Source organism: Cygnus atratus, chromosome 3 (assembly GCF_013377495.2).
Source record: "Cygnus atratus isolate AKBS03 ecotype Queensland, Australia chromosome 3, CAtr_DNAZoo_HiC_assembly, whole genome shotgun sequence".
Classification (NCBI taxonomy): domain Eukaryota; kingdom Metazoa; phylum Chordata; class Aves; order Anseriformes; family Anatidae; genus Cygnus; species Cygnus atratus.
The window spans coordinates 67,370,428-67,395,009 of record NC_066364.1 but is presented as its reverse complement, the minus strand read 5'-3'; the positions used below and the strand labels follow the sequence as shown (position 1 = coordinate 67,395,009).

General features: G+C 40.6%; 2 protein-coding genes across 6 annotated transcripts; both read right to left on the bottom strand.

The window, feature by feature from the left end:
• Window positions 1-9,378, bottom strand: FBXO5 (F-box protein 5). 3 transcript variants are annotated; one of them, XM_050710031.1, is made up of 5 exons: window positions 6,605-6,873; window positions 4,250-4,983; window positions 3,839-3,929; window positions 2,449-2,610; window positions 1-1,095 (listed from the first exon to the last, which is right to left on the bottom strand). In XM_050710031.1, the coding sequence occupies exons 1-5, from the start codon at window positions 6,806-6,808 to the stop codon at window positions 844-846; spliced, it is 1,443 nt and encodes a 480-aa protein (XP_050565988.1). In that variant the 5' UTR covers window positions 6,809-6,873; the 3' UTR covers window positions 1-843. The 3 variants fall into 3 exon arrangements, with proteins under 3 accessions (XP_050565988.1, XP_035394743.1, XP_035394744.1); XM_035538850.2 differs by lacking the exon at window positions 6,605-6,873 and adding an exon at window positions 9,294-9,378 and having other exon boundaries at window positions 76-1,095; XM_035538851.2 differs by lacking the exon at window positions 6,605-6,873 and adding an exon at window positions 8,115-8,238 and having other exon boundaries at window positions 76-1,095.
• MTRF1L (mitochondrial translation release factor 1 like) lies at window positions 8,141-24,250 on the bottom strand. 3 transcript variants are annotated; one of them, XM_035538852.2, is made up of 7 exons: window positions 23,707-24,250; window positions 21,288-21,367; window positions 19,840-20,023; window positions 13,076-13,239; window positions 12,127-12,244; window positions 10,234-10,370; window positions 8,141-9,767 (listed from the first exon to the last, which is right to left on the bottom strand). In XM_035538852.2, the coding sequence occupies exons 1-7, from the start codon at window positions 24,005-24,007 to the stop codon at window positions 9,564-9,566; spliced, it is 1,188 nt and encodes a 395-aa protein (XP_035394745.1). In that variant the 5' UTR covers window positions 24,008-24,250; the 3' UTR covers window positions 8,141-9,563. The 3 variants fall into 3 exon arrangements, with proteins under 3 accessions (XP_035394745.1, XP_035394746.1, XP_035394748.1); XM_035538853.2 differs by having other exon boundaries at window positions 21,288-21,428; window positions 23,707-23,856; XM_035538855.2 differs by having other exon boundaries at window positions 19,840-19,998; window positions 23,707-23,757.
• Between the last annotated feature and the right edge of the window lie 332 nt (window positions 24,251-24,582).

Below are 24,582 nucleotides of genomic sequence, written 5' to 3'. Positions count from 1 at the left end.
GAAAACAGTAATTTATTTTCACATTTATAAGACAAACAAAAAAATATTTAAAGTATTTACAAATATATACAAATATTAAAAATGTATATTATAATTTGGAAAATATTGGCAGTTTTTTTTAGCAGTATTGCCAAGATACAGTACTTTCTTTTTTTTTTAAAGAAAAAAAAGCTAGGAAGAGTATCATCACAGTTCCGGGAAAAAATGTAGTTCCTGAAATGAATGAAGATTGAAGGAAGAACAACAAAATTTAAGATTCAAATAAACCATCAGAGAAAATGGCATTACAAACATTCACATTTTAAAATTAAGGCAAAATCTTAAACAAGACAATAAAATCTAAAGTCTCATACAATTTTATTTTAAAGGGGACTTCATTCACCTCTCTTGACATTTGCATTATCAATGCTTTTAAAAGACTTTTGGAACACCAAAAGCAAACATTTAAATAAAACACAGCTTAGCTTTTTTCCTGTTGGCATCTAAGAATTGCCAAGAAGATTACTTGCCAAAAGCTTTTTGTTCAATATTTTTGTGGTGAAGTTTTTGGAGACTGGAACATGGCAGACAAAAATTGTCAAGACAATATTTAAAACGTTACTAGAATCCATGTCCTGTATTTTTTTTTTTAAACTTGGAAATTAGTAAGACATTTTAAAATGGTTATTTGTGGCAATTCCTAGGAATTTGAGAATGACTAAACGGAATTATAAAATTAACTTTTTTTTTTAATATAGAATAATGGCAGAATGCAAACGCATCTTTAGGCTTTGTTTTCTTTGCGGAAAAATTTACACCCTAGAAATCTTTTATGGCACATCTGACAAAGTGTATCAGGATGGATCACAATCGCCGCAGATTTTGCTTGCTTTTCTTAGTCCCAGGGAGTGGCCCTATCTTAGAGTTTGATTTTATTGGCTTGCCGCTCACACAGTCACTGGAGCTGTGGTAGCAACACATACACCTTGTGCAGAAGTCAAAGCCACAGCCTTCACGATTGCATGTTGCTCTTTGCAGATAGGAGTCATACTTTGCAGGTGAGCCACAGCGATGGCAGACTTTAAGGCTTTCAGTGTTTTTCAAAGTCTTGGCAGCCTATCAGAAAAAAGTATACAAAGAAAGTCGTAAGTGGAGGGTAAACACATTGCAAACATCCTCCGATATTAACCATGTGCCACAAAACAAATTATAACTTCTCTCACTCTAGAAACTACAAATTTAGCCTAGTTATGGTTGTATCAAGTTCTGATGGAGATTGAACAGAAGTTATCGGTTTTCAGTTACTTTGGACTGGATTAGAGATAAGTAATTTATAATTCTTACGTTTAAAGGACAGTCAGACTAAATGCAAACCAATAAGAAAAATAGCCAATATCAAACTTCTGAATCCTTCAAATCTCATCCAAAGATGGTGATTTAGTCAACTTTAAAAAATACAGCAATCTGAATTCTACTGAATTAACAACATTTGCAAAGAGAACAATTGAGTCCAGATATCTCAGCTGTGGGGTACTCAGCTTGAGATATCAAATGGAAACAATTCCTACATTTATCCAAAGAATTCGTTTTTGACACAAAAACAGATCCTCCACTCAAAATAGCTCAACATGTATATTAGAGCTTATGTCACTCAATTGTTGAAAACAAAATGCTTTTATAATCAGTGTGTATAAACATATATATCTCCTTATCAAGGCAAAATAAATTTAGATGGCTTTAGTGTACAGTTGTACCTTCAGATTTCTAATGCTACTAAGTGCTGTATATTAGTATTAGAGCACTTTGATCATACTTTTCAATGCCATTATATCTTGTCTGTTTTATAAAAAATAGTAAGGTGAAGGGAAATCTGTTAGCAGTTGTTGACCAAGTAAGTATCTTAATCAAAACTCCAAACACAGGACACGCTACAAATGTGTAATTAAAAAGGTAATTTCAGTGTCAGATAATTAGTTCAAAAAGAAGCACAATGAACACGAGAATTATTAATGTTTCATTTTTCAAAAATAGGAACTAATTTCTTAGTTTTTTTTTTTTTAAAAAAAAGAAATTGCCCATTGGTGTTGAAGCAAATTGACAGTTTTTGTGGGACTGTATAACTGGAAAACACGTGATTCATCGTAAGTCCACAGGAAGTAAAAGGAAATGACTTAAAGTTTTCATGTCTGATGAAAGCCAAAATTTAAGCAAAAAAAAAAAAAAGCGCTAAGCTATTTTGATGTTACCTAGACACTCAGAGAAAAAAGATGCACAACTTCACAGTATATGTTCTCCACTTTGTTTCTACCACTGTGTTAAAATAGACTCAATAAGCAAAAGCTGGCAGCTATACTTAAGAGTTACAAGCACTTCAAATTGGAGATACTACTTTTAGAAATACACTTTACAAGCTGATGGTATGCCAGACAACGTGTGAGAAATTAAAGATGAATGAAATCCACCAGTTACCTCTGAAAACTCCATGAGCCTACTGTGATTCTTAGATGCTTTGGATCTGCTGCCTTTTTTACTTAGGCTGTTTGACGGGGTTGCTTTCTGAACTGAAGCTAAAGCCGCCCGGTAGAGAACGTACTCCCTTGTTGCAGCATGTTCTGATGTCTTAGTACCATCCTAACAAAGAGAAAACAAGAATAAAATTTGAGAAGAGACTTATCTGGCAACGGTTTATAGAATACAAAGTGCTTTTTCTTTAGCAAAATTAAGAACTTATTTTTGTGATCCCTCCTCTGGCTAGGTTTCCAATAATAAAGTGTCATAGCAGGTAGTATGCTAACAATTTTACCTTAGCTTTCTCAGTCATTACTGTTAGAAACAAATAGAATTGACCCCTATTTCTGACCACCATTTGCAACCATTTTATATTACTTAATACAATTTAACTTCATAATAACACTTCATTAATTATTTAAGCAGAATGTCCACACTGCAATGTTTTAAAGCACAAAGCAGTATTTCTAAATCCTTACAGAGAATAGAAATGCTTGTACATTTTATTTCTAGAAAGTAAACTCCACCCTCCCCTCCACTGATTTTCTATGTTTGCATTTCAGGTTAAAAAAGGGATACAATGCAAGGCGAAAATCAAACTTTATGGCATGAATTTTTATATCAGTGGCATCCATTGTTTTCATTACAACTACCTAGTATCATGAAGTACTAGCGAAAACTCAGATTAGTTAACTACCTCATTCTGTGACAGATGCCAAGCTTTGCTTCATTGTCTTCCCCTCTCTCAAAGAACGAAAGTACTCCTAACGTTCTGAAAGAGTCCTGCCTTGGTAAAGTGAAAACACCAGTGTGGCTGGATCTTGTATTTATTGTTTCACACAGCGAATAAGCATTAGGAGTAGCTCACAGAGCAAAAAGCTTTTTGGATGTCTGTAGCCAACATGTTGGACTTCAGAGACTGTTGACAGAAAGTATATGCAAAAAATCTGAGTCTCACAGTCAACCACTTAGTATCTTTGAGTCTCTCTCCCTTCTGGATGAGTGGGGATGCTGAAGTAAGCAAGCCTCTGCTGAGAGGATCTAGGGTTTGCTTAGTGGGCAGCGCTGGAACTGACACTGCCCTTTCTTCCTCTTTAAACAGGACATGTGGAAGCTCTTAAGAACATCTATATCTTGTAGGATAATCTTCTCAGCCAACCTTCCTTGGGCTCCAAAGTCAGTTTATGGAACTATCATGAATTGACTAGCAACGGTTGAGATAAGGCATCCTAACAGGACAAACTCAGACACTCAGTGACTAACTCTTCCCAACCTAAGAATCTCTTCTGTGAGGCTGGGAAGAGACACAGCTGGTTTAGGCTTAAAATATCCTATGAGTGCAAAAACTTACAGAAAGGTTTTTCACAGCTTTACTATATATTTGGAAAGCCCATTTATCTTCTTGCAGAATCTTCTTCCACGTTGTGCTGACTTTGGCAAAACTGTAATGACAACACAAACATCTCAGTTATCTTTTTAAGAAAGCCGGAAAACTTGTTATTTAGCAGTGGGAATAACTATTTATGCATTTTTTTTCTTTCATACAGAAATGGGAAATGTTCACAATTATTGCCTTTACTTTCTAGAGAAAAGACACATTGCCCACAAATATTATGGATTACATCAACAGTTCTTGTTTTAGTATATTAATACATAATACTAACCCCTAAGAAAATGTCACAAATCACGTATCTAAAACATTAGGCCATCTGATTAGGTAGTTTGCTTTCACCATGAAATACCTGAAGATCAAAATACTTACTTTATTAAGTCCATGTCACTGAGATGCCTTAAGATGTTTGCTAATATATGCTTCAGGTTCTTTTGGAAGAGTTCAGCAAGAATGTCTATTCCATCTAACCCCATTTTCTTTCCAATTAGGTTGTGAAATTCAGACTTTCCCCTAAAAACAATTCTGTCTACAGCAGTCCAAGATTTGAGATTTCTTTTACCACTTTTTTTCAAAGTTGAGCAAATCATTTTTTCATAATGGATTACTGGCAACAAAGTCTTCTTTGAAAACTGTACTTGGTTTTGGTTCTTCATGAGACAATGCTCTGGTGTGCCACAGAGATTTCCAGCCAAGGGTATACTATCTTCATGTTCTACTGCATCATTGAATTGATTACTTAACATAGAGGAATAACCACTGTCCTCGTTAAGTTTACTATTTTCCAGTGCCTCCACTTCATAGATCCCTTCATCAAGTCTTTGGTTTATTTGTTTGTTTTCTTTGTTATGTACAGGCCTTCCTTCATCTTCAAGATCTAGATTTCTGGGGGCTGCAGGATATGATTCACTACGGAGTATTTTCTGATGCTCTTCAGCACAGCTTTTATACAAACCTTCCTCATAATTCGAGGGGCAGGACTCTTCCAGTCTTGTTTTTCCAGCAGTCTTTGATGGCACGAACCCAGTGCGAAGAGATGTACAACCAAAATCGCATTTCATTTTGAAAGAGTGGCTAATATTTGATTTCATTGCTTTATTTGTATCCTGCAAGTGACAGTAAGGAAATTATTACAACATAGTATAAACTGCAGCACAAACTGGTTTTGTTTCAAAGAAGTGATCATGCCTTCCTTCTGAAAGTAGGAATTTTAATCTATTATCTAATGACACCTCTAGTGGCTAAACACATAAAACCAGTGGAACTAAGGATTTGATCAGCCACACATTAGATCTACCTGAGATCTTCTCTTCTCAGAATTTGACCTTGATGCTGCATATAGCTGGGATGAGCAAAGTGAGTGGATGATTTACATTGCCACCATTCCACCAGTACAGATTGGTTTCAGACACACCAGTGCCTCCACTTCCTGCCCTGGATGCAATGGTATGATGAGGACATTTGCAGTCCATGCAAGGGACGCTGGTGGGAGGGAGTCCAAAGGCCTTCACTGAGTGACAGCAGAGTGCCCAGGCAAGGGGCAGAGCCAGGCCAGAGCTGCCTGAACGGTCTGTGTGCATGGCCAGAAGCAATGCTACTGGTGCAGGGCAGGTACCTGGCATTTTTAAAGAGGAGGAGGGTGGGTGGCACAGGAAAAACGTGTGCGCTAACAGGCCCGGGTGAGTTACAGGGGAGTGCAAGGAGCCTTAGACAATGGTCAAGGTGAAGCAGGGGTCTTGCTTACGAGCAGGATTTTAAGCGGGTGCAAAGGGAAGGCATGGGGACTGGTAGTTGCTATAAGGAAATGGAGCCCTTCTTGCCCTGCTCTGCTCCCCTCCCCCCGTGCGTGGTGCTATCTATATTCGCGACCGCGGGGGATGGGCGAGGGCTGGAGGGGAGAGGGAAGCCATCGCTGCCGCCTTAGCCCTAAGGGGGAATTATTGCCAATATGCTCCACAATCGGCATGAAAAATAACCCCCCCAGTCTGAGCAGGTATTTTGGGGAGGGGATTTTAGCACTCCCAGTGGCGTAGGGCAAAGTAGGGGAGAACTGGAAACGTTTCATGATGTTCCAGGGAAATACCCGCTTCTTCGTGCCCACGTTTGGGGGAAGAGGGGAGGAAGATAGGACGGAAAGCGCCCACGGCTTTGTACACCCGGAGCGAGGCGGGTGGCAGCGGAGCCCCCCGGAGCCCCCTCCCCACCGCGGTGCGGCCGATGGTCCCTCCTCGGCCCAGCCCCGGGGGCTCCCAGACCGGCCCCGACCCCCCTCCGGGCGGGCTCTGCTGCAGCCCCCTCAGGGCCGTCAGGGGTCCCGTTGGCGGCGGGTTTCCCCTCAAAATGGTGGTGGCGGGCCGGGTAGGGCTGGATGCCCCCCTCCGGCGGCGTGGCCCCGCGGGAGAGACAGCACGGTGCGGTGCGGCCCCTCCCCGCCCGCCCGCTGCCCGCCGGCGGGATCAGCGCTTGCTGGCCCGGCGTGGGGAGAGCAGTGCCCCGCATGCGGCTCGGGTCCGGCGGCCGCCATCCAGCCCCGCGGGGGGTTGCCCAGCCGCGGTCCCTCTGCCCGCCTCCCCTCGCAGCACGTCCAGCGCCCCTGGACCCCTGGACCCCCCCAGCCCCGCCGGAGCCCCGTACAGCCCCGGTACAACCCCTCGGAGCCCCGCAGCAGCCCCGAGCCCCCGGCAGCGGCGGGGATGCCCCTCGCGGCGCGTCCCGGCGGGCGCTCACCTGCAGGGCTGCAGCCGCCGCGTCCCGCGGGCAGTGAGTGCGCGGCCGCCCTCGCCGGGTACTTTTAAAAACTTTGAATTTGGTATCCAAAACCGCGCCGGCCAATCGGGAGCCGGCGGCCCTGCCGACGCGGCCAATGGGGAAGGCCGGCAGGAGGCGGGGGCCAATCCGAGCCGCGGCGGGCGGGGCCGGCCCCGCTCCCATTTTCCCTCCTTGGCAGGCGAGGAGCGAGCCGAGTGGCGGGGCGGTGGCGCGCGCGCGCCGGGGGCGGGGCCGAGGGCATCTCCCGCCCGGGCCGCGGCTCCCGCCCGGCACCCGGCACGGCGCGGGCACCGCCACCGCCACCCGCACCCACCGGCCCCGCACGGGCTCGCCCCCCGCAGAGCGCCCGCCGGCGGCTTGAGCAGGGAGAGGCAGGAGAGCGCCTCCCGGCTCCGGTCCTGCCCGCACCGCTCCCTCGCCGGTGGTCACAAAGAGCAAGCGGCTTCTGCGCTCCCGGGGAGCATCAGGCTCCCCGATGCTGCCCTCCTGCAGCCATGGTTATTTTCAAAGGGACGCGTTTGCGGCGTTCGCTTCGGCTCTGCACGCACCGAGCGTGAACTCGCCCCCCGGGAATTGCGCCTGGTGGCGGGGCTGACATCTCCCTGCCTCCCCCTGGCTGACAGGCTGCTGCTAGCACGTGGGTGAAATGAAATGAAATGCCTGTGTTTCCTCTAAAGTATGATGAACATTGCTAGCTGGCAGCAGATGGAGAACAGGCTGTAAAAGGGAAGGGATCCTACCACCCTGAAAATATCCTCTCACAGCTGCACTTGCACCAAGACTACAAACAAGTCTTGCATTAAAATGAATACAGGGCCAAAAAGAGACTTCCAGCCCTTATGGTGCAAAGCCTGCCATGACTGACCAAGGAGGTGTGACACAGGGTACGGAAGTCCACCTCGTACAACACTGTCAGTTCCACATTCATTTTCAGACACCTCTGCCAGCCTCCTGCCAGGACCACAAGATGTCTGGCTTTTCTCACACAGATTCAAGGGTGGCCACTCGCAAGGCAATGATGCAGCTCGTGGCTGTTGAGGAGGCAGACTAGAACAGGGAGGCTCTGAGCGTGGTAGGATCTGGCCAGCAAGGCCACCAGCTGGAACATCAAGGAAGGTTTTAAGGTGACAAAGACCCAAACAGTCCTGCGTTTTATGCAGTAGGCCAGTGCTTAGACCAGGTTAATGTCCTTTATTTGCTTACAGAACTATGAAGCTAGAGGGAAGGAATCTCAAATTCCTTCCATCAAACCTGGCTTTAAGTCAGGAAGAGTGTGACAATTGCTTTGTAGTTTTCCGTTTGCAGCACTGCTCTGGTAGGAATGAAGACCTCAGTCCAGGACTCTGCTCCAATCAATACCTAAACATTTTACACATCAAGCGCTCTGTATATTTTCACTTTCTTAGGTAACAGCTGGAGTTGTAAATCTTCCAGTAAATCTAGACAAAGGCCTCAAGATTTATCTCACCTCATGCATACAGGCACTCCAACATCTCAAAATAACGTATGCATCTTTAATTTGAAGATTTGGAATGTAATCATCGTTACCGTGCAGTATTTCCTAGAAAATAAAGCTGACCAAGGTATTAATAAAAAAGTATAGAATCACTTATTTTTTTTAAATGTGCTTTTGTTCCAACTGCAGTCGTATAATGAAAGAAGATAAACTGATAACACCCAGTTTTGTTTTTGCATTCCTTCCCGAATTTTATCTAGCATCCTTCAATAATGCATTTCAATAAGCTATCTGTAGCAAAGTGCTGCGTTTACTTTGTTCCTACTCTGATTTCTTACACTAATTTTAATTAGAATTCTCAAAGTAAACATCTGTACTCATGGTAACATTCTTTCCTTAGGTTCTGATTTCTTATTTACTGGTACCTACAGTTCAAATATATTCTGCATGTATACACACATGCATACATGATGCACGATGGGATAACATGGGATGGAGGTAGGAGGTTTTCTGTTACTATATATATATATATATATATATTTGGGATTGCAAAACATATTTACCCGCAGATATAAACGTGCACATTTATCAGTAGATTAGAAAGGAAAAAGTGTTATTTTGCTTTCACAGATCAAACGTTTTAAGATGTTGTTAAACTGAATAGGTCAAAATAATAAGATGCCACTCATGTTACGTAAATTTCAGAAAAATCAAAAAAAAATGGAGCCATTTAAAAACAAAGGAGAAATTGCACTCCTGAAATGGGAGATTGAAATCATACCAGCCTTCAAGATAAACATTACAAATTGTTTGGTTCTTTTCAATTTTGACTCAGGAACAGAACCATTCTTTTCAAAAAGATTCCACATATCTTGTCATTTTGCTTCCAGAGCTCTTGTGGAACAAGGAACAATATTCTTCAACAATTCTTCGTGCTTGATTAATAAGGGCCAACAGGCCATGAACACGTGAAGAGATGCACTTTGAAGAACTCCCTCTCCTGTGTCACTTTTAAGTCATTAACATGTCTTCAGATTAGTATTGTTTTCATTTAGTTATCACTTTCTTCCTGTCACTCAAACAAAAAGGGATTTTTTGTTATTTCAAGTAAGCTACTTGACACTGTATCAATGTTCAAACTACCATTTAAATGAAATCTGGAACTAGAAATAGCTCGTTTTTAATGCATACCTTTTGGGTGTGGTGTATCAACATCTTCTCAGCGGAGAAGGTTAAAAACTGCAGTTACTTCTGGACCAGTCAAATTTACTTAATTGTACTGCTGCAGCAATAAAGTCTTTTACTCAGCAAGTAAGAAAACTGTTTATCAGTCATGAGGAAACAAGATGTGGTATCTTTCATGATCTGAAAAGCAGTTCTATTCTCTGGATGGTACTCCAAAAAGTTCCTTTGGCAGACGAGCATCTACATCTATTGAAATGGCTTGTCAAAGAGAAAGGTTCATTTTTCATTTTCTGAAATAATTTCCATCAAAGATTCATAATCAGCATATTCCCTCAGAGTTTGTATCATTTCATCTAGCATTTCTTCCCCTAACATGAAACTCTCAATATGATGCACTGATCTGCTTATCCTGTGGTCAGTAATCCGGTCCTGTGGAAAGTTGTATGTTCTGATCTTCTCTGATCTTCCTTTAGTCCCAATCTATCAAACAAGAAGAATCAGTTTATAAAACTGATTAAAAGTCTTCTTAGAAAAAGGATGAAATGTTGATTAAACATTTAAAGGAAAAGCTTTCTTCTCCTCCCATAAATATTTAATACAAATATATAGTACTTAGACTAGTTCAGTAGTCACACTAATTACACTTAAACATGTAAAAGACCTATTTTACTATATTTTTTTCTAATACTATTCTAGTTCTTCACACTCTAATCCAGTTTGTTTCACTAAGTCTCTAGAATTTACATACCACTGAAACGTTAAGTCTGGCTAACACACAACCTTTACACTGAACAAGAACGTAATTTTCTTTTTTCCCCCCTCATATAAGTCCTTAATGGACTCCTGTTCCTCTATAGTTCCATTTACTATTTGTGGCTGAGCATAGCATAAAACATCCCAAAACATATGCACATATAGAATTCTATCTTTATAAAGTGAAACTTACTTGAATCTTTCGAACACTATTTCTCTTTTTGGTTTCTTCTTCCAGTTTAATGTTGTATAATTTAGCACAAAGCATTTGCATAGCCTTCTCTTTGTTTCTAATTTGAGATCTTTCTTGCTGACATTCAGACGTGACCCCTGCCAAAAATATCATGAGATTTAACGCTTAACACACACTAGAAATGTCAAAACCCTATCTTAATATTTTTATTATGTTAAAAATTAAAATAATCATTTATTTTTTTTCTTCCAACACCTATTTTGGACTAGGAATGTAAAAGTCGAGGCTCACTAGTGTCTAATGATACATTTTGGAAGAGTGCAAACTTTAAGCCAGAAGACAAGAAATTTGATTTGAACAGGTAGACATGAAATAAGACACGCAATGTGATCTGACTTATATAAGATTCATTTAATACCTGTAGTTTTTGGCCACAGTTCCAGGAAATTTAGGATTTAAATAGCAGTAATATACACTAGGCAGTGAGTATACAGAACAGACCAAAGTGGGCACAGTTTTCTTAAAATGAAATTTAAAAAGCGTGGTTTTCCTCATCAAAATATATATACAATTTGACTTAAAACACAAAGTGAACAGCCTAACAAAACAGTTGGGAGAAGAAATATAGGAAGAAGATAGTACAAGCTAAGTTTTTATTTGGATTTATTTTAAGTAACTCTGGTAAGATTATTTATATATGATATATGAAAGAGTTGTTTAAAAACAACTTTTGGGGTCAAAATGAAGGCTTGTAAACAGAATTAGGATGAGAGAAGAAGGAAAAGAACATTTGTAAAGGAAGAGAGATCAAGAAGAACAAAGATACAAAAGATGGAACAAGAAAAGTTCAAGAAATAAGGTGAAATACAAAAAACCTTATGAACCATCTCTATTGTATAATCACAAAAAAGCAATATCTTTTAAGATTTATATAACAAAAACTAATAACTGCCACCAGCAAAAACTAAGGTCTTTTTTTTTTCCCCAAACATGGAGACAATACAAAACTCTTGTAATCTGAAGTAACTTTTTGTTACCGTATCTTAAACGGAATTCTACCATCTCCACTATTTACCTTCTACTTTACTGAGGTGACGCAACAAGTGTAGAATGGATTTATGTCTTCGATAAATATGAAGAAATGGGTGGCAAAAATCTGGATATGTGAAGATAAGCATGCTCAGGATTACCCTGAGGCTGTAAAACTTGACTAATGTTTGTGGTAGAGAAGAGGAAAAGTTAAAAAGCAATGAAAGTCAAGACAGCTGTTGTGGATTGCTCAAAAGGAAGTAAAAAGCTTAGAAATGGCAATAAAAAAAGATATGATAGCTAAAATCAGGTAGTCGTTGAGGGCGTATCTTATCCATCCTCTTACATTCCCTAACCTGAGCCCTGGGGGTGGACTTCCTAATTATGCCTGTAATCTATTGGAAAGGAGCCAGAAGACAAATGGAAGCTGGCATCATAATGCAATAGATGATACTTAAATCAATGTTTTAATAAAGAAAAAGAGCCAACCTCTCTTTCAGAGAACAGTCAAGAAAAGGCAAATCATCAGATTTTAACATTTGTTTTTCTCTGTCTTTTTTCATTAGTCGAAAGCTTAAATATAACTTTTTTCACAGAAATTGGTTTGAATACTTCAAGAGTGTCATGCTTAATGGCAAAATGGATAGTTACCTACTAAAGCTTTCACTATTACAAACGAGTAGGCGCATGACTTTTTTTTACCCCCCCCTTTTTTTAAACTCAATATTAGGGATACTTTTGCACACATAAAGCCTTTACAAAAACTCTGCTCTACTGTTAGCCATGTTTGAAACTGTTGTTCCAAAGGAAATTATGATAGTAGTTTTACAATGTAGATCTTACGGTAAGGAAAAAGTGAAGCACCTGTTGGAATATGAACTATCCGTACAGCACTATCTGTGGTATTGACATGCTGCCCTCCAGCTCCACTAGCTCTCTTTGTTTCTATTCGCAGATCTTTCGGATTAATTTTCAGTTTCATCTGTCATAAGAGGAAAAAAATGTCAAATACACATAGTTGGTTTATTTTATAAGTCACACTCAGGCAAGATCAAACCTTTTTTTCTGGTTTATGAGTGGTAGCTCAGATCCACTTACTAAATGCTGGGAAATCAGACAAGGGAGTTTAAGATACAACCATCCCTCAGCATTAATCTTCCCTGTCTTCTGAAAGCTCTGCACCCTCTCCCAGACAAGTTAATCAATATTTGAACTTGACTAGATGGGTTTCAGATAAAACACACTGATTTTTCTGGTTATGGAATGGAGTGATCTCTGTGAGGAAGTAACGAGACAACTTAGGGAGAACAGGAGGGAATAACATCTTTTGGCAGTTTGCTAGGTCAACATGAAACAAAGATACAAACAAAGTTTTAATTCTTAGCTTGTTTTTTTTAGCCAAGCAAATACGGTTAGAAAAAATTGTCACTCATACATTTTGGAAGGGAAAAGTGAGGATACTATAAAATTGTGGAAGAGAAAGTGCTAAAACAAACCTCTTTGAGCTCTCTAAACTAATTCAGTCCTTTGCAACTGTGTCAAATTTTCCACTGAACATGCAAGGCACAGTTACAGCAAATTTTCAAGTTATTGTGAAGTAAACTGCCAGTAAGTTTTTTGAGATTAAGATTTTGAGGAAAAAACAGAAATTATTTCCCTAGACAAAAATAAACAAAAAAATACGATGTAAAATTTTAAGATTCAAAAAAACCCCAGACATTAAGAGAGAATAGTTAAGACTGACAGAGAAGATGTAGATATCAGCAACATGGCATTGCTTACGGTAACGTCTGTTATACTAAAAAAGCATTACCTCACTGGGTTGGGGTAATATTGCAACAGTCATTGTGCTGGTGTGAATGCGCCCTTGTTTTTCTGTCTTTGGCACGCGCTGTACGCGATGCACTCCTCCTTCAAATTTCATGTACTTGTAAGCCTCAATACCTGCTATACTGGCAACCGCACGTCTTAGGCCACCTTAAATAAAAAAGAAAAACAGTTGTAAAACTAAGAAAAACTGTTCGTTCTATGCTTTTCTATTTCAGACTTTCTATTTAGCATCATTGTTGACTTATTATTTCTTAAAATTTATTAAGTTGTTTCTTTGTTTCTTAAAATTATGAGTTTACCATTTAAATGCTTAGGCAGAATTATACCAAAAATGTAAGAAAACTCTAAAACCAGACATACGCACTCACACAAAATGTCAAGTAAAGGCCTGTCAAGTTCTTTTTACAAAGTCCATTTTATTTTTTATACACATAAAAAGGTTGAGTCATGCACACAAAGCTACCTTCAGAAACTACATCAAATTCTTTTGACTGGTATTTGAGAAACCCACCATTCACTGGAAAAAAAAAATAATAATACCCAAAGTCTTTAACTTAGTGATGACTGATGTTACTCTTTCTTCTTCCCCCATCTTTTTCATGCATCCTACCCACATCCCATCCTTGCTCTTTCATTTCATTTTACTCTTTTAATCTTCTAGAACGAGCAGAACTCTAGCTCCTGTCCCCCTTATCCATATACCCAGCAAAACATTTGACAGCAATGTACTGAAAGCTAGCACCTAACCATCAGAATTGGAACTTGGAAGTACGACCCAATATAATCATGGCTTCAAGACAAGTTTGTTGCAATACCAGCTGATGGTATTCTGTCTCCTTCTTGTTTGAAAGTGTGCAATCCCTTTAATTTTGCTAGTAAAACTGTTTGAAGGATTAAAGAACTGATGACACTACAAATAAATGTGTTTTTTTCATTTTTTCTTTGAAACCTGCTTCGTTTTTTAATCCAGATCAGTTCTCAGATCCCATTCTCAGAACAGGGAATGATGTGCCAAGGGAATCATTAGAAATAGAAGACCTTGAAAGAGTACTGCTGTCGAAGTCTTTCAATATGAACCCACAGTCAATGAAAATGAGAGGCCCACACATGCTTCTCAGAAGCACCATTTTAGGCTCTCTCTAGACTAAGGAAATCTACCACAGGGACAAAATAACAGCTTTATAAAAAAGGAAGATGAAGACAACAAAGAATCTGATAATGCTGTAACAGCACAGAACAAAGTCATTGGCCAGAACACAGGCCAGGTTTTACACCACTACTGAGGTTTGCAAATGTTTTTTTTCTACAGAAATGTATCATTCCCTCATAACTTTACTAAAAATTATTTCCTTTTACAGTCAGGTTTGTGGAAAATAGCCTGCACAGCCTCTTCCTTTCTCTTTCACCTCATTCTTGTCCTTGTGACTTCTAAAATTTTGCTCCCAGTTGTACAAATCTGTACCATTTTTGAATCAAATGCATTGTTCAACATATGCAGCCCAATTTATAACCATCATCTACTAGTAATTCTGTAAGATAAATCCATCATGTTTACAATAAATACGACCTTAAAGCACACAATTTAATAAGAATACCTGTTCAAAGTCTTCAGTTTAAAGGAGAAAGGTGCATTCTAACAGGTACTGTGAAATCCTGATTATGTGAACAGTACTCCAATGAACAAAATAATTCTTTACTCTAAAACAATCTTATATATGACCTAAAATAACGCCTTAAATAATTCAGAGGTTGACTGCAATGCTAGCATCAAAACATACTTCCCCCGATATATATAAAAACAAATACTAAAAAAACATAATAACTTCTGCACATGAGGAAGAAAAAAAGCCACATCAGGAGTTAAAATAACTTGAATGTCCACAGTTCTATGTCACTCCTGACAAGCATTAATTACGTAATAAGCAGTTCATTGCAAAAGCTAATGTTCTGTCTCTTCTCCCTCACTTGTTCTGGGATTGGTACATCTATCATGGGTATCATGGGTACAACCTGTATATTTGAGCTGCAGCTGCATACGTGACTTATTCAGGAGAGTTTATGTTCATGGAGATGATCGTGTGCCTGTGGCAACGTGGGGCTTAACGCAAGACTGAGAAACTGGTTTGAAAGACAGGCATTTATATAGGTTGTACTGCGTCAAATCAACTATTTACCAACACATGGTAAACTCAGGTTTTAATATGAAACAGTCAAATCCAATGAAAATTCAGCAAACCATTTACCCAAAAATCTTCAATATGGCAGCAACAGCACAGGCCTGTCGAACACAGCTAGCCCTTACTAGCTCTATGTTTACCTCTAACTGAAAGTGTCCCCTTCTGTTCTGAAAAGGTGAGGTGCACAGAAGAAGGGTGCATGTTTGCACTCCCTCAATTTTTTGTGCGTCACCTTATAACCAGACTGAGACAAAGTCTGATACGTTTCCACATGCCACTAGCAAGCAGCAGCGGATAAACAATGACATGTGGGTTTGTGCTTTAATGTATGTGTTAAATCTCAAATGTGCTATTTTGCACAGTGTCATTCCTTGGGGGTAGGTCAATAATGTCAGTTAAGAGTGGATTCAGACTAATTCTTAATTGCAGCTTTGCTTAACATTCACCATATTTACATATGCTCACTTTCAAACTTCAGTCAAATTCTGGAACTCCTTGAAATGAGTAAACTTGACGTTTTAACATAGGACCTTGCTTTTGCTCATGCAGTCTGTAAGAATTAAGCATGGATGAGATGCAACCCGCTGGTATACCAGCGAATACCCTTACCTCAGTTCTTACTCAACACAGCATGGACAAAGTGAAACTGAGGACTTATATGGGAAAGTAGTGGCAATGCCATCTACAATGCTTCTACCTTACTACTTATTCCCAGCCTCTCAAGCTTTGAAAGATGTATGTTCATACAAATGAGCAAGATCTGAAAATGCACTGCAAGAGGCAAACAAAGGATAGGGCTGCCTTTATTTTTCTGTAAATTTACATCCCACCTTCCTAAATATTAATCTCATCACACAGGCAAGCCCTCAGCAAGACAAAACAGTTCAAATATACATATATATCCATTAAAGACTAGCAGTTTCAAAAAGGAAAAATGGCTAGATATTTATTAGATTTATGTATGAGTGATTTACTGTATAAGGCATTAAAAAGAATGTCTCTGATGGTGTGAGTTCAATATCTAAGATCTGAGCTTTCACCGAAAGAGTAGTCAAGCACAGCTCCCTTCCTCTTGCAATCACAGGAGTGTTAGTTGAGTCAGACCTGACCAAACTACCCTGTAACAATAGGTAGCTTTCAAGCCGGATCAGCAGATTGATCCAATTAGCACTGTGGTCTCAAAACTGCGAGGGCTGAGATAGAAGGAACATGGAAGGTGGGACTGCCCCTGTTAAAGCTACGAAACTGCTCTGATGGTTGTATATGGCTGCTGGTGTTCACCTGATCCAAGTGTTGCTTCACTGGAAAGGACAGATCTCTTTTTGTCCTTAAATCCTCTTCTTGGCATACAAAATGAAGAATCACAGAATAGCTGAGGTTGGAAGGGAACCCTGGAGATCATCAGGTCCAACCTTCTGCTCAAGCAGAGTCAACTAGAGCACACTGCACAGGATCACGCCCAGGCAGGTTTCGACAAGGAGACTCCACAACCTCTCTGGACAACCTGTTCTAGTGCTCTGTCACCCTCACAATAAAGAAGCGTTTTCTCATATTCAGCTGGAACCTCATGTGTTTGTGCCCATTGCTTCTCATCCTATCACTGGGAATGACTGAAAACAGTCTGGCCCCATCACCTTGACACCCTCCTTTAAAATATTTACATACATTGATAAGATCCCCTTCTCAGCCTTCTCTTTTCCTGGCTAAACATGGCCAACTGTTTCAGCCTTTCCTCATAAGAGAGATGTTCCAGTCCCCTAGTCATCATGAGAAGGTCTATCCCTTTTCCCCATGGCACTTACACTCATCTAACCTGCACCACATTGATTCAACTTGATTTTAAAAGAAAGTTAATACATTTCTGTCAGCTCAGAAGGTTGAACTGACTGAGCTGCTGCTGAAGTGTTTGCCTAGGGATAAATGGGGATAAACAGAACTTTCCTCTTTCAGCAGCGAGCTGTGCTGTAACATGCAACAACTTCTTGCCCCTCCCATCACCTGAACTGTGCAAACGGACTCTTGACCATAAGAAAATGTATTAATAATAACAACATGTCTAGATAATAGTCAATACTGAATTCAAGTCTCATGAAATTCAAGATTGTATATTAACTGAATTAACAGTAGCCACTCTAGGAGATTCTGAAACAGAAAAACTGAGTTCATGTTCATGAGCTTGAATTTGAAGTAAGTTACTCAAGAACTCTAAAACAAAAGTTCCCATTTGAACACATTTACCAAAATAACACTTTTAAAAATTGAATTGTTAATGATTTTAAGAACTCAGAAATGCAAGTGAAATCCCGCAAAAAATTATATCAGCATTATCTGACAGGTGAAGATATGGGCCTTCCTCTTTGGAAGTATGAGTACAGACAACAAAATGAAGCCTGTGGCTAGACTTTCAAGTTCCCAATTTATGATGTCTGACTATATTCCTCCACGCAGACCAATTTTTATAATCTATTCACTACATTAACAGTGAATCAAAAACTGTACTTAGGCAAGAAAGGTCTTAAGGCACGGAAAGACCCTCATTAGAAGAGCAAAGTAGCTCACTGACACGAGAAGTTCAATTAGGAGAATCATGGATATTTATTTTTTATGAATTTCTACATGAAAAGAACAGAAAAGGTTCAAAGTAGTTGAAAATACTATTTATGACACATTTTGGACTCTGTGAACAGAAGAGTTGGAAGATGCTATACGTTTCTCAAAGTTTGCTAAAAGTACTTCTGCAATTAACTGTTGACTAAAAAGAGATGAGTTCTTCTTACAGGTTGCATACTCTGACATCCTGGCTTCTCCCATCTTCAAAGTTTCACAAGCAAACTGTTTTCTTCATTTTTTTTTCCAACGAAATCCAATTTTTAAAGGATTACTTTTAATTTTACCCATTACTTTCTATTGACACCTATTCAAGAGAACAGTTAAGAACAAAAGCATAATTAAAACTACGAATTAACTGTCCACCATTATAAAAAAAGAAGAAAAGGATGCTGATGAAAGTACAAACACAGTTAAAGTTTCACAGCCATTTTGAGCTACAAGTTGTAAACTGCATAAGTATCCACCTACCGATCATACTCAGCATGATGTAGGTTACCGGAATGTGCTAGCTTTACTCAGCACAGCACGTATGACAGCAAGCTTGCAGATCTGTTAACACAGAGTCAGCAGATTTGGCCTTCTGAGAACTGTGGCTAGCAATTTGTCAGTCAAAAAAAAAAAAAAAAAAAAACACTAATCCCTGCCATCACTTGGGCACGTCTCCATGTTTCAGACTGCTGTTTCAGTTAGGTTGAGCTGACCAAATCTCTTGCTCCTGGACAGAAAGGTCTTGATTTCTCACTGCCACCACTAGCAGACACACATTTCTGCTTCCATTCTCCCCATAAGCATTTTTCCTTTTCTCCTGTGTTGGATCACCTGAAAATTAATTGGGTTTTTGTGTGCTACTTGTCCATTGAATTAACTTGGTAATGAGACTTTCTGCATAGATGAAAGTGCCAGTGCAGAAGTGTCAGCAGCAGCACAAAGACAGAAGCCTGATTTCTGTAAAACAACCTTACACAGCAGCTGGATTAAGCTACAATTAATAAACAAACATCACTGCCTCTGTTTGTTAAGTAAACCTATCAATCCCATCTCTGTAAACACACTGCTACCTGAGATGACCAACTTAACAGCTCATCATCACCAAAAGAACCAGTTTTCCATTTCCTCTCATTCAAATGCACTGTTCCTTATTTTATGTTAGCTGAGAATTTGACTCAACTCAAACTAGACAAAAGACAATTCTAGTCTGAGAAAGCACAGTCTTTGCCAGTTTAAGGGAAAGCACATCAGAAGAGGACTTAATGGAGGTAGGATTGCTTAGACAGGCACAGAGACAGTAAATGAGAGGACGGAGAAAAATATCTTTTCACAAGCATCATTAAGCTGCTAAATTTGACTACTTGTGAAATTTTACTCAAAGGCTTTCTTAAATAATTAGATGTCTTAGCTCTCCGCTGTCTCAACAGTTCCTCCACTTTGCAGATCCATTAGCTGTTATACTAGCTCACAAGCTTTATCCAAACATCCCATTTCCTTATATAAACCCTAAGTTGACATTTCAAAAAAATCAAGATGTTTTGGATTAAACACCAAGACTAGTTTTAATTATACTGTTTGCTTCTCTGCCAAGAAATAATAAACGGACTTTCAGCCTGCCTCTAAACTGATCTATAAACACAAGAAATATGTAACCTGTATTTGTAAAATTAATATAAAGCTAAAACACATCTACTTGACTTTCTGCATTTCCTTCCTCCAAACACTTAGTTTTATTTATATGTTTTTGAAACTACTGAATGACATTTTTTCCCTGCATATTTCAGCAGTACTTCTCAAATGTAATTTCACTCTCAAATACAGAAGCTGAGGAAAATTGTACCCTGACATTCTACCTCTGCTTCTGAAAATAAGTTACACAATTCAGTTTCCTGCACTTAGGAAATTCAAATGGCTAGGAATAAACATTTCAACTTAAATTAAAAAGTTACACACTTTTTTTATTGTTACTGACCTATTTCACTGGGAAAGTATTCTAACGTTTCAAATTTCCACTTTTTATAGGCAGCATATCGTTGATACATATCGAATATCTCTGACGTGAACAGCATGGCTTCCTGTCCTCCAACTCCAGCGGTTACTTCCATGACAAGATCACTGTTGTCTGTTTCTTCTGAAGGAATCAAAAGCAATACTATCTGTGAATGCAAAAACACCCATCTAAGATTTCCCTCTGGCACTTCAATCCAGAACTGAGATTGTATAAAATGCCATGCAAGTCTGTAATTGATCTACTCTGCATTCTCCTGTGTTAACTCACAGATTCTCCAGAGGGCTGGCCTCTCAGTGCTTTCTGACATCCCTTGCACTAATACAGTCAAGAAGAGGGAGGGGAGGATGCTGCACTGCAGAAAGGCTCGCTGTGTCTGTTTGCAGTAACAAAAGACTTCTTTCGAGACCCACAAAGCTTCAAAGAACTTTTCATAAATTAGAAGCTTTCATAAATTAGAAACACTGCACTGTTTGGACAGCATAGGATACACAATTATTCTTGCAAGATAACCAAGCATTTCCCTTCCCACCAAACTCCCTTTTAACCCAACATCCACTTCAGAACTAAGAGGGTATGGATGCTCTGGAGTACATTCCTTCAACAGTAATTCTGCTGCATCATTTTTATGTATTTAAAAGAAGTTTTACTGACCCATAAAAAATAGTAAATTTGCAGACTGGATTAAAATTCTGGATGATTTATGAACGCTTTTCAATCATTCTTTTTTTTACTAGCATCAGGTAATGTTTCTTTCTACTTCAGCCTTCTCTTACTCCTTTTAGTGTGTGTGTGTATATATATATATATATATATATTTTTATATAGGATGATTGTTGTATTGTTGTCAAAGGAATAAAAAAATATGAGAATACCAGCTTCTACTTCATCTGTAAGATTAGGAATATGTAACAGTTTGTTTACATAAATCTACGTATCTGATACAAAATACCATAGATACTATGTAGAATCTACATAAGATAGCAGGCTACAGCAGTTACGTAGTATTAAACTATTTTTTTTTTTTTTTACAAAAGACTAGTGTGGGGTACCATATAAATTCAGTTTTTCTAAAAGATAAAAGCTGAACACCCACAAAGGCACATCCAGACCAGACAAACCATAACACCTACTTACCAAGATGTATTGATTCAAAGAATTTCAGACTTAAGTAGGCACTTACAGGCCTATATACCATCTATATACCATCTGCAGATGGTATATATGTCTATATACCATCTAAGAAAAATGAAAAACGCAGATAATAGACATTGGTCAAGGATTATAGTTAGTGGAGGAGGGTGGGGATGGGAGTAAGAGAAAAGTTCATCACATACATCTTCTTTCAATGATGACGATTTGGCTTTGTTTAAGAATGGCAAAGAAATAGAGGCTTTTAAAGGGAATCTAACCTGGTGTTTCAGTTCAGCTATCTCTTCTTCACAGGAAATGATTTCCCTTTCTGCAAGCTTCCGCAAATCTTCACTTTCATCTGGAATATTTGAGCATGGTTAATCCTCAGACTTAAATCAGTGCCACTCTCAGAAAAACTTCTGAAAAATAACCATACGAAGAACTTACTCTACTAAACAAACAAAAAACACAGTAAACCTATGTAAAAATTAGATTAATATTATGATCTGTAATGGAGATAAACAGTATGTACCAGTTTTCTGGTAGTGTTCAAGTGGGAGATGCAGAAACATCTGAAGTACAGGTAGTTCCACTTAGACACAAGAAAAAATTTGTATATGGTGGAGGTGGTCAAACACTGGAGCAGGTTGCGCACAAAAGTTCTGGAGTCTCTGCCCTTGGAGATAGCCAAACCCTGACCAGATACGACCCTGAGTAGCCCGCTGTGCATGACCTTGCTCTGGGCAGGCAGGTTGGACTAGATTATCTCCAGAAGGGTCTTCCCATCTCCACTGCTCTGAGATTCTAAGGAATTGCTTTTTGTATTTCCCTGCGATAGGAACGTCAAGGATTTAAAAGGCATAAAAGCCACACAATTAACACTCTTCATTAAAAGGACTATTAGCCTATCGCCTTATATAAAAATCTCCAGTCAGTAGCAGTAACTTCAAGTATTCCATCTCCATCAAGTAATTCCAGAGCAGCTGCAAAACTTCTATCACTAAGATGAAAAAAGGTATGAAAGAACCCTCACATAATAAGAGGAACTTGAAATTTCAAGATCTTACTTGACTGATCAACACTAACACTTTAGAATTACACTTGTTTTTCTATACCAAGGTTTCAATAAATTAAAATGTTCTCATTTTTTTTTTTCCCTCTCTGGTCAGGATCAAGCTTCACATGGAAAAATAAAAATTCAGCTTAAGCTGCCTCTGATCTGCACTGACTCAGCTCATGTGCCCAGAAAAAAACTAAACTCCAAAAATAAGAAAATGGCACTTATATTTAAAGAGCGGGTAGGGGGACACAGGGACATGTAACTGCAGCAGAAGAAAGGGAAAGATGCTAACCATTTTTTCTTTGTGCATGGTGAGCTTTTACATGAATTCAGCCAGGACTGGAGGTACACTGTCACTGTAAACCTACACCTTTTTATCACTGTAATTGCATTTAGTCACTAACACAATTTTAAAATACATTTTTTTGAATTTACAGATCAAGTTTAATATCTGATTTTTTCCCCTGAATCACCTCTGCAAGAAGGAAACTGCAAAAAATAGGCACGTGTAAGTTGTTTATATAACAGGCATGCTTTACCTACAGCTGGTAAGAGGCATGTATGGTTGACCAGCTAACTGTAACACTTCACACATGCAAACTCAATCACCTGCAACTATCTACTTTTAATTTTTTTTACTGACTGTTCAAGGGCTAGATATTAAAGCCAACAGAAATGAGGAAAAGAATTAAGGAATTGTATGTCTATTACAGTCAGACCAGATATTTATTATTTAAATAATAAGAAATAATCTATTTAATACCAGTTGCATATTTAAAGGTATAAAAGCAATATAAGCTTTAAAATCATTTAAGAGTAATAAAAATATTTTTAAGGATGAGCAATAGAATTTCTTATAGTTAGTGACTAAACCCTTATGTTCACTTCACTTGCTGAATTTCTACATCAGGTTTTAATGACACCAGCATCTTCAGCAGGTTCTGAAAGGAGAAAAAAAAATCCTTCATTCCATTTCATGGGAATGGAAACTAACAGGTTTGGGTCAAACATTAGTTTGTTCAAAGGATGCATTTCCTATTTTCACTGCGGGATGGAAGAAAATAAGAAATACGATTTGTTTTCCAACAATGTTTGTCATCTCCACCATCCATAGTAACAGAGTGTAGTTAACGCTTCTGTTGAACATTTGTTAAGCATTAACAAATCTGGTGAATGCTTACGGAGGTAGCACAAATAGGTAATAAATTCTATTACTTCTGAAGTGAACCCGTGCAGATCTGTGTTTAAAGGAGAAAAAAAAAAAACACTATAACCAAGAAAACAGGTAAGTTCTCACTCCGTCCCTGGGGAGCTCTGCTGCTGCCAACTGCAGCCAGCGCGGATCCCATCCCGCACCCCGGGGCGCGCCCCCGCGCCGGGACGTGCCCTCCGCGTGCACGCGCAGCCGGCACTGCCGGAGGTAGGCGGTGCCAGGCGGGCCCCCCCGCCCAGCCGGCGGGCCGCTCAGCCAATCGCGCCGGGCTATGCAAATCGCCCCTCGGGCTATGCAAATCACCCCCGCTCGCCCAGGAGGCCCAACAGCCCGCCTTCTCCCCCCCCCCCCCCCGGCAGCGGCCCCGGAGGCGGGGCCGGGCCGGGCCGGGTCAGGTCGCTGGGCTCCCCTCGCTTGGCCTCACCTTGCCCCGCCAGCTGCCGCGTGTCGCGCAGCTCCTGCTCCTTGTCGCGCAGCCGCTGGATCCGCGCCGCCAGCTCCGGCCCCGCCTCGCCGCTCGCCCGCGCCTCCAGGAGGCGGCTCAATGCGTTGGTGGCGAACAGGCCGTCTAAGCAGGGCCGGCCGCTCAGACCGCGCCGTGGCTGCGGCGGGCACGGCCCCGCCGCCGCGCTGCCCCCGGAGGGCACTGCTCGGTAGCTCCGGGCGGGCAGCGTCGCCGCCCGGCAGCCGTGCGCCGCGCGGAGGGCTCGCGACAGCAGCCGCATGCCGGCCCCGAGCCGCCGGGCGGGAACCCCGGCCGTCCTCCCTCGCCAGCCCCGGCCCTGCCGGAGACACCCGAAGGCGCTCGACCGCCTCCCTTCCGGGCTTCCGGAAACTGCCGAAGTGGTTCGGCCCCGAGCCCAACCGTCGTCGCTCCGCTGGCGGAAACGGCCGAAGGGCTTCGGCTCCCTTCGGCTACCGGGGCCGAGCCTCGGGGAGGGGAGGGCGCGCTCTGATTGGTCGGTGAGCCGCGGGGGTGGTGCCAGGAGCTCTTGTGGGCGGAGGGGTTGGAGCGGGACGGTTGGTTGTCGTTCTGAGCAAAACAAAATAAAATATAAAAATAAAACCTCGCCGAATGACCCGCACCGTATCGCGACTTTATAAAAGGCCTTCTGGGAAGAGAGCCCAAGGGGGTGCTGAGGGGGTGTCGCTTCAGCAAGCGGGGGAGGGGCTGGTTGGTGGAGGCCGCCTGGTGGTGAGGGGTAGTCTGGTGAGGGACTGGGGCGGCCTGCTGGGGCTGGCTGTCCGAGGGGACCTTGGTTTAGGTAATGCCATCAATGAGAGCCTTAGCTAAACTCAG

Bases quoted from the DNA above. Each gene is read 5' to 3' on its own strand.
- FBXO5 (XM_050710031.1), bottom strand. From the start codon at position 6,808: ATGGGAGCGGGGCCGGCCCCGCCCGCCGCGGCTCGGATTGGCCCCCGC. The intron at 4,984-6,604 runs GTGAGCGCCCGC...TGTCACTTGCAG, and splicing joins CGGCGGCTGCAGCCCTGCAG to GATACAAATAAAGCAATGAA. The intron at 3,930-4,249 runs GTAAGTATTTTG...TTGTCATTACAG, and splicing joins AGTGACATGGACTTAATAAA to TTTTGCCAAAGTCAGCACAA.
- MTRF1L (XM_035538852.2), bottom strand. From the start codon at position 24,007: ATGCGGCTGCTGTCGCGAGCCCTCCGCGCGGCGCACGGCTGCCGGGCG. The intron at 13,240-19,839 runs GTCAGTAACAAT...TTTTTATTTAAG, and splicing joins ATACTTTCCCAGTGAAATAG to GTGGCCTAAGACGTGCGGTT. The intron at 12,245-13,075 runs GTAATGCTTTTT...CTCTTATGACAG, and splicing joins TATTACCCCAACCCAGTGAG to ATGAAACTGAAAATTAATCC.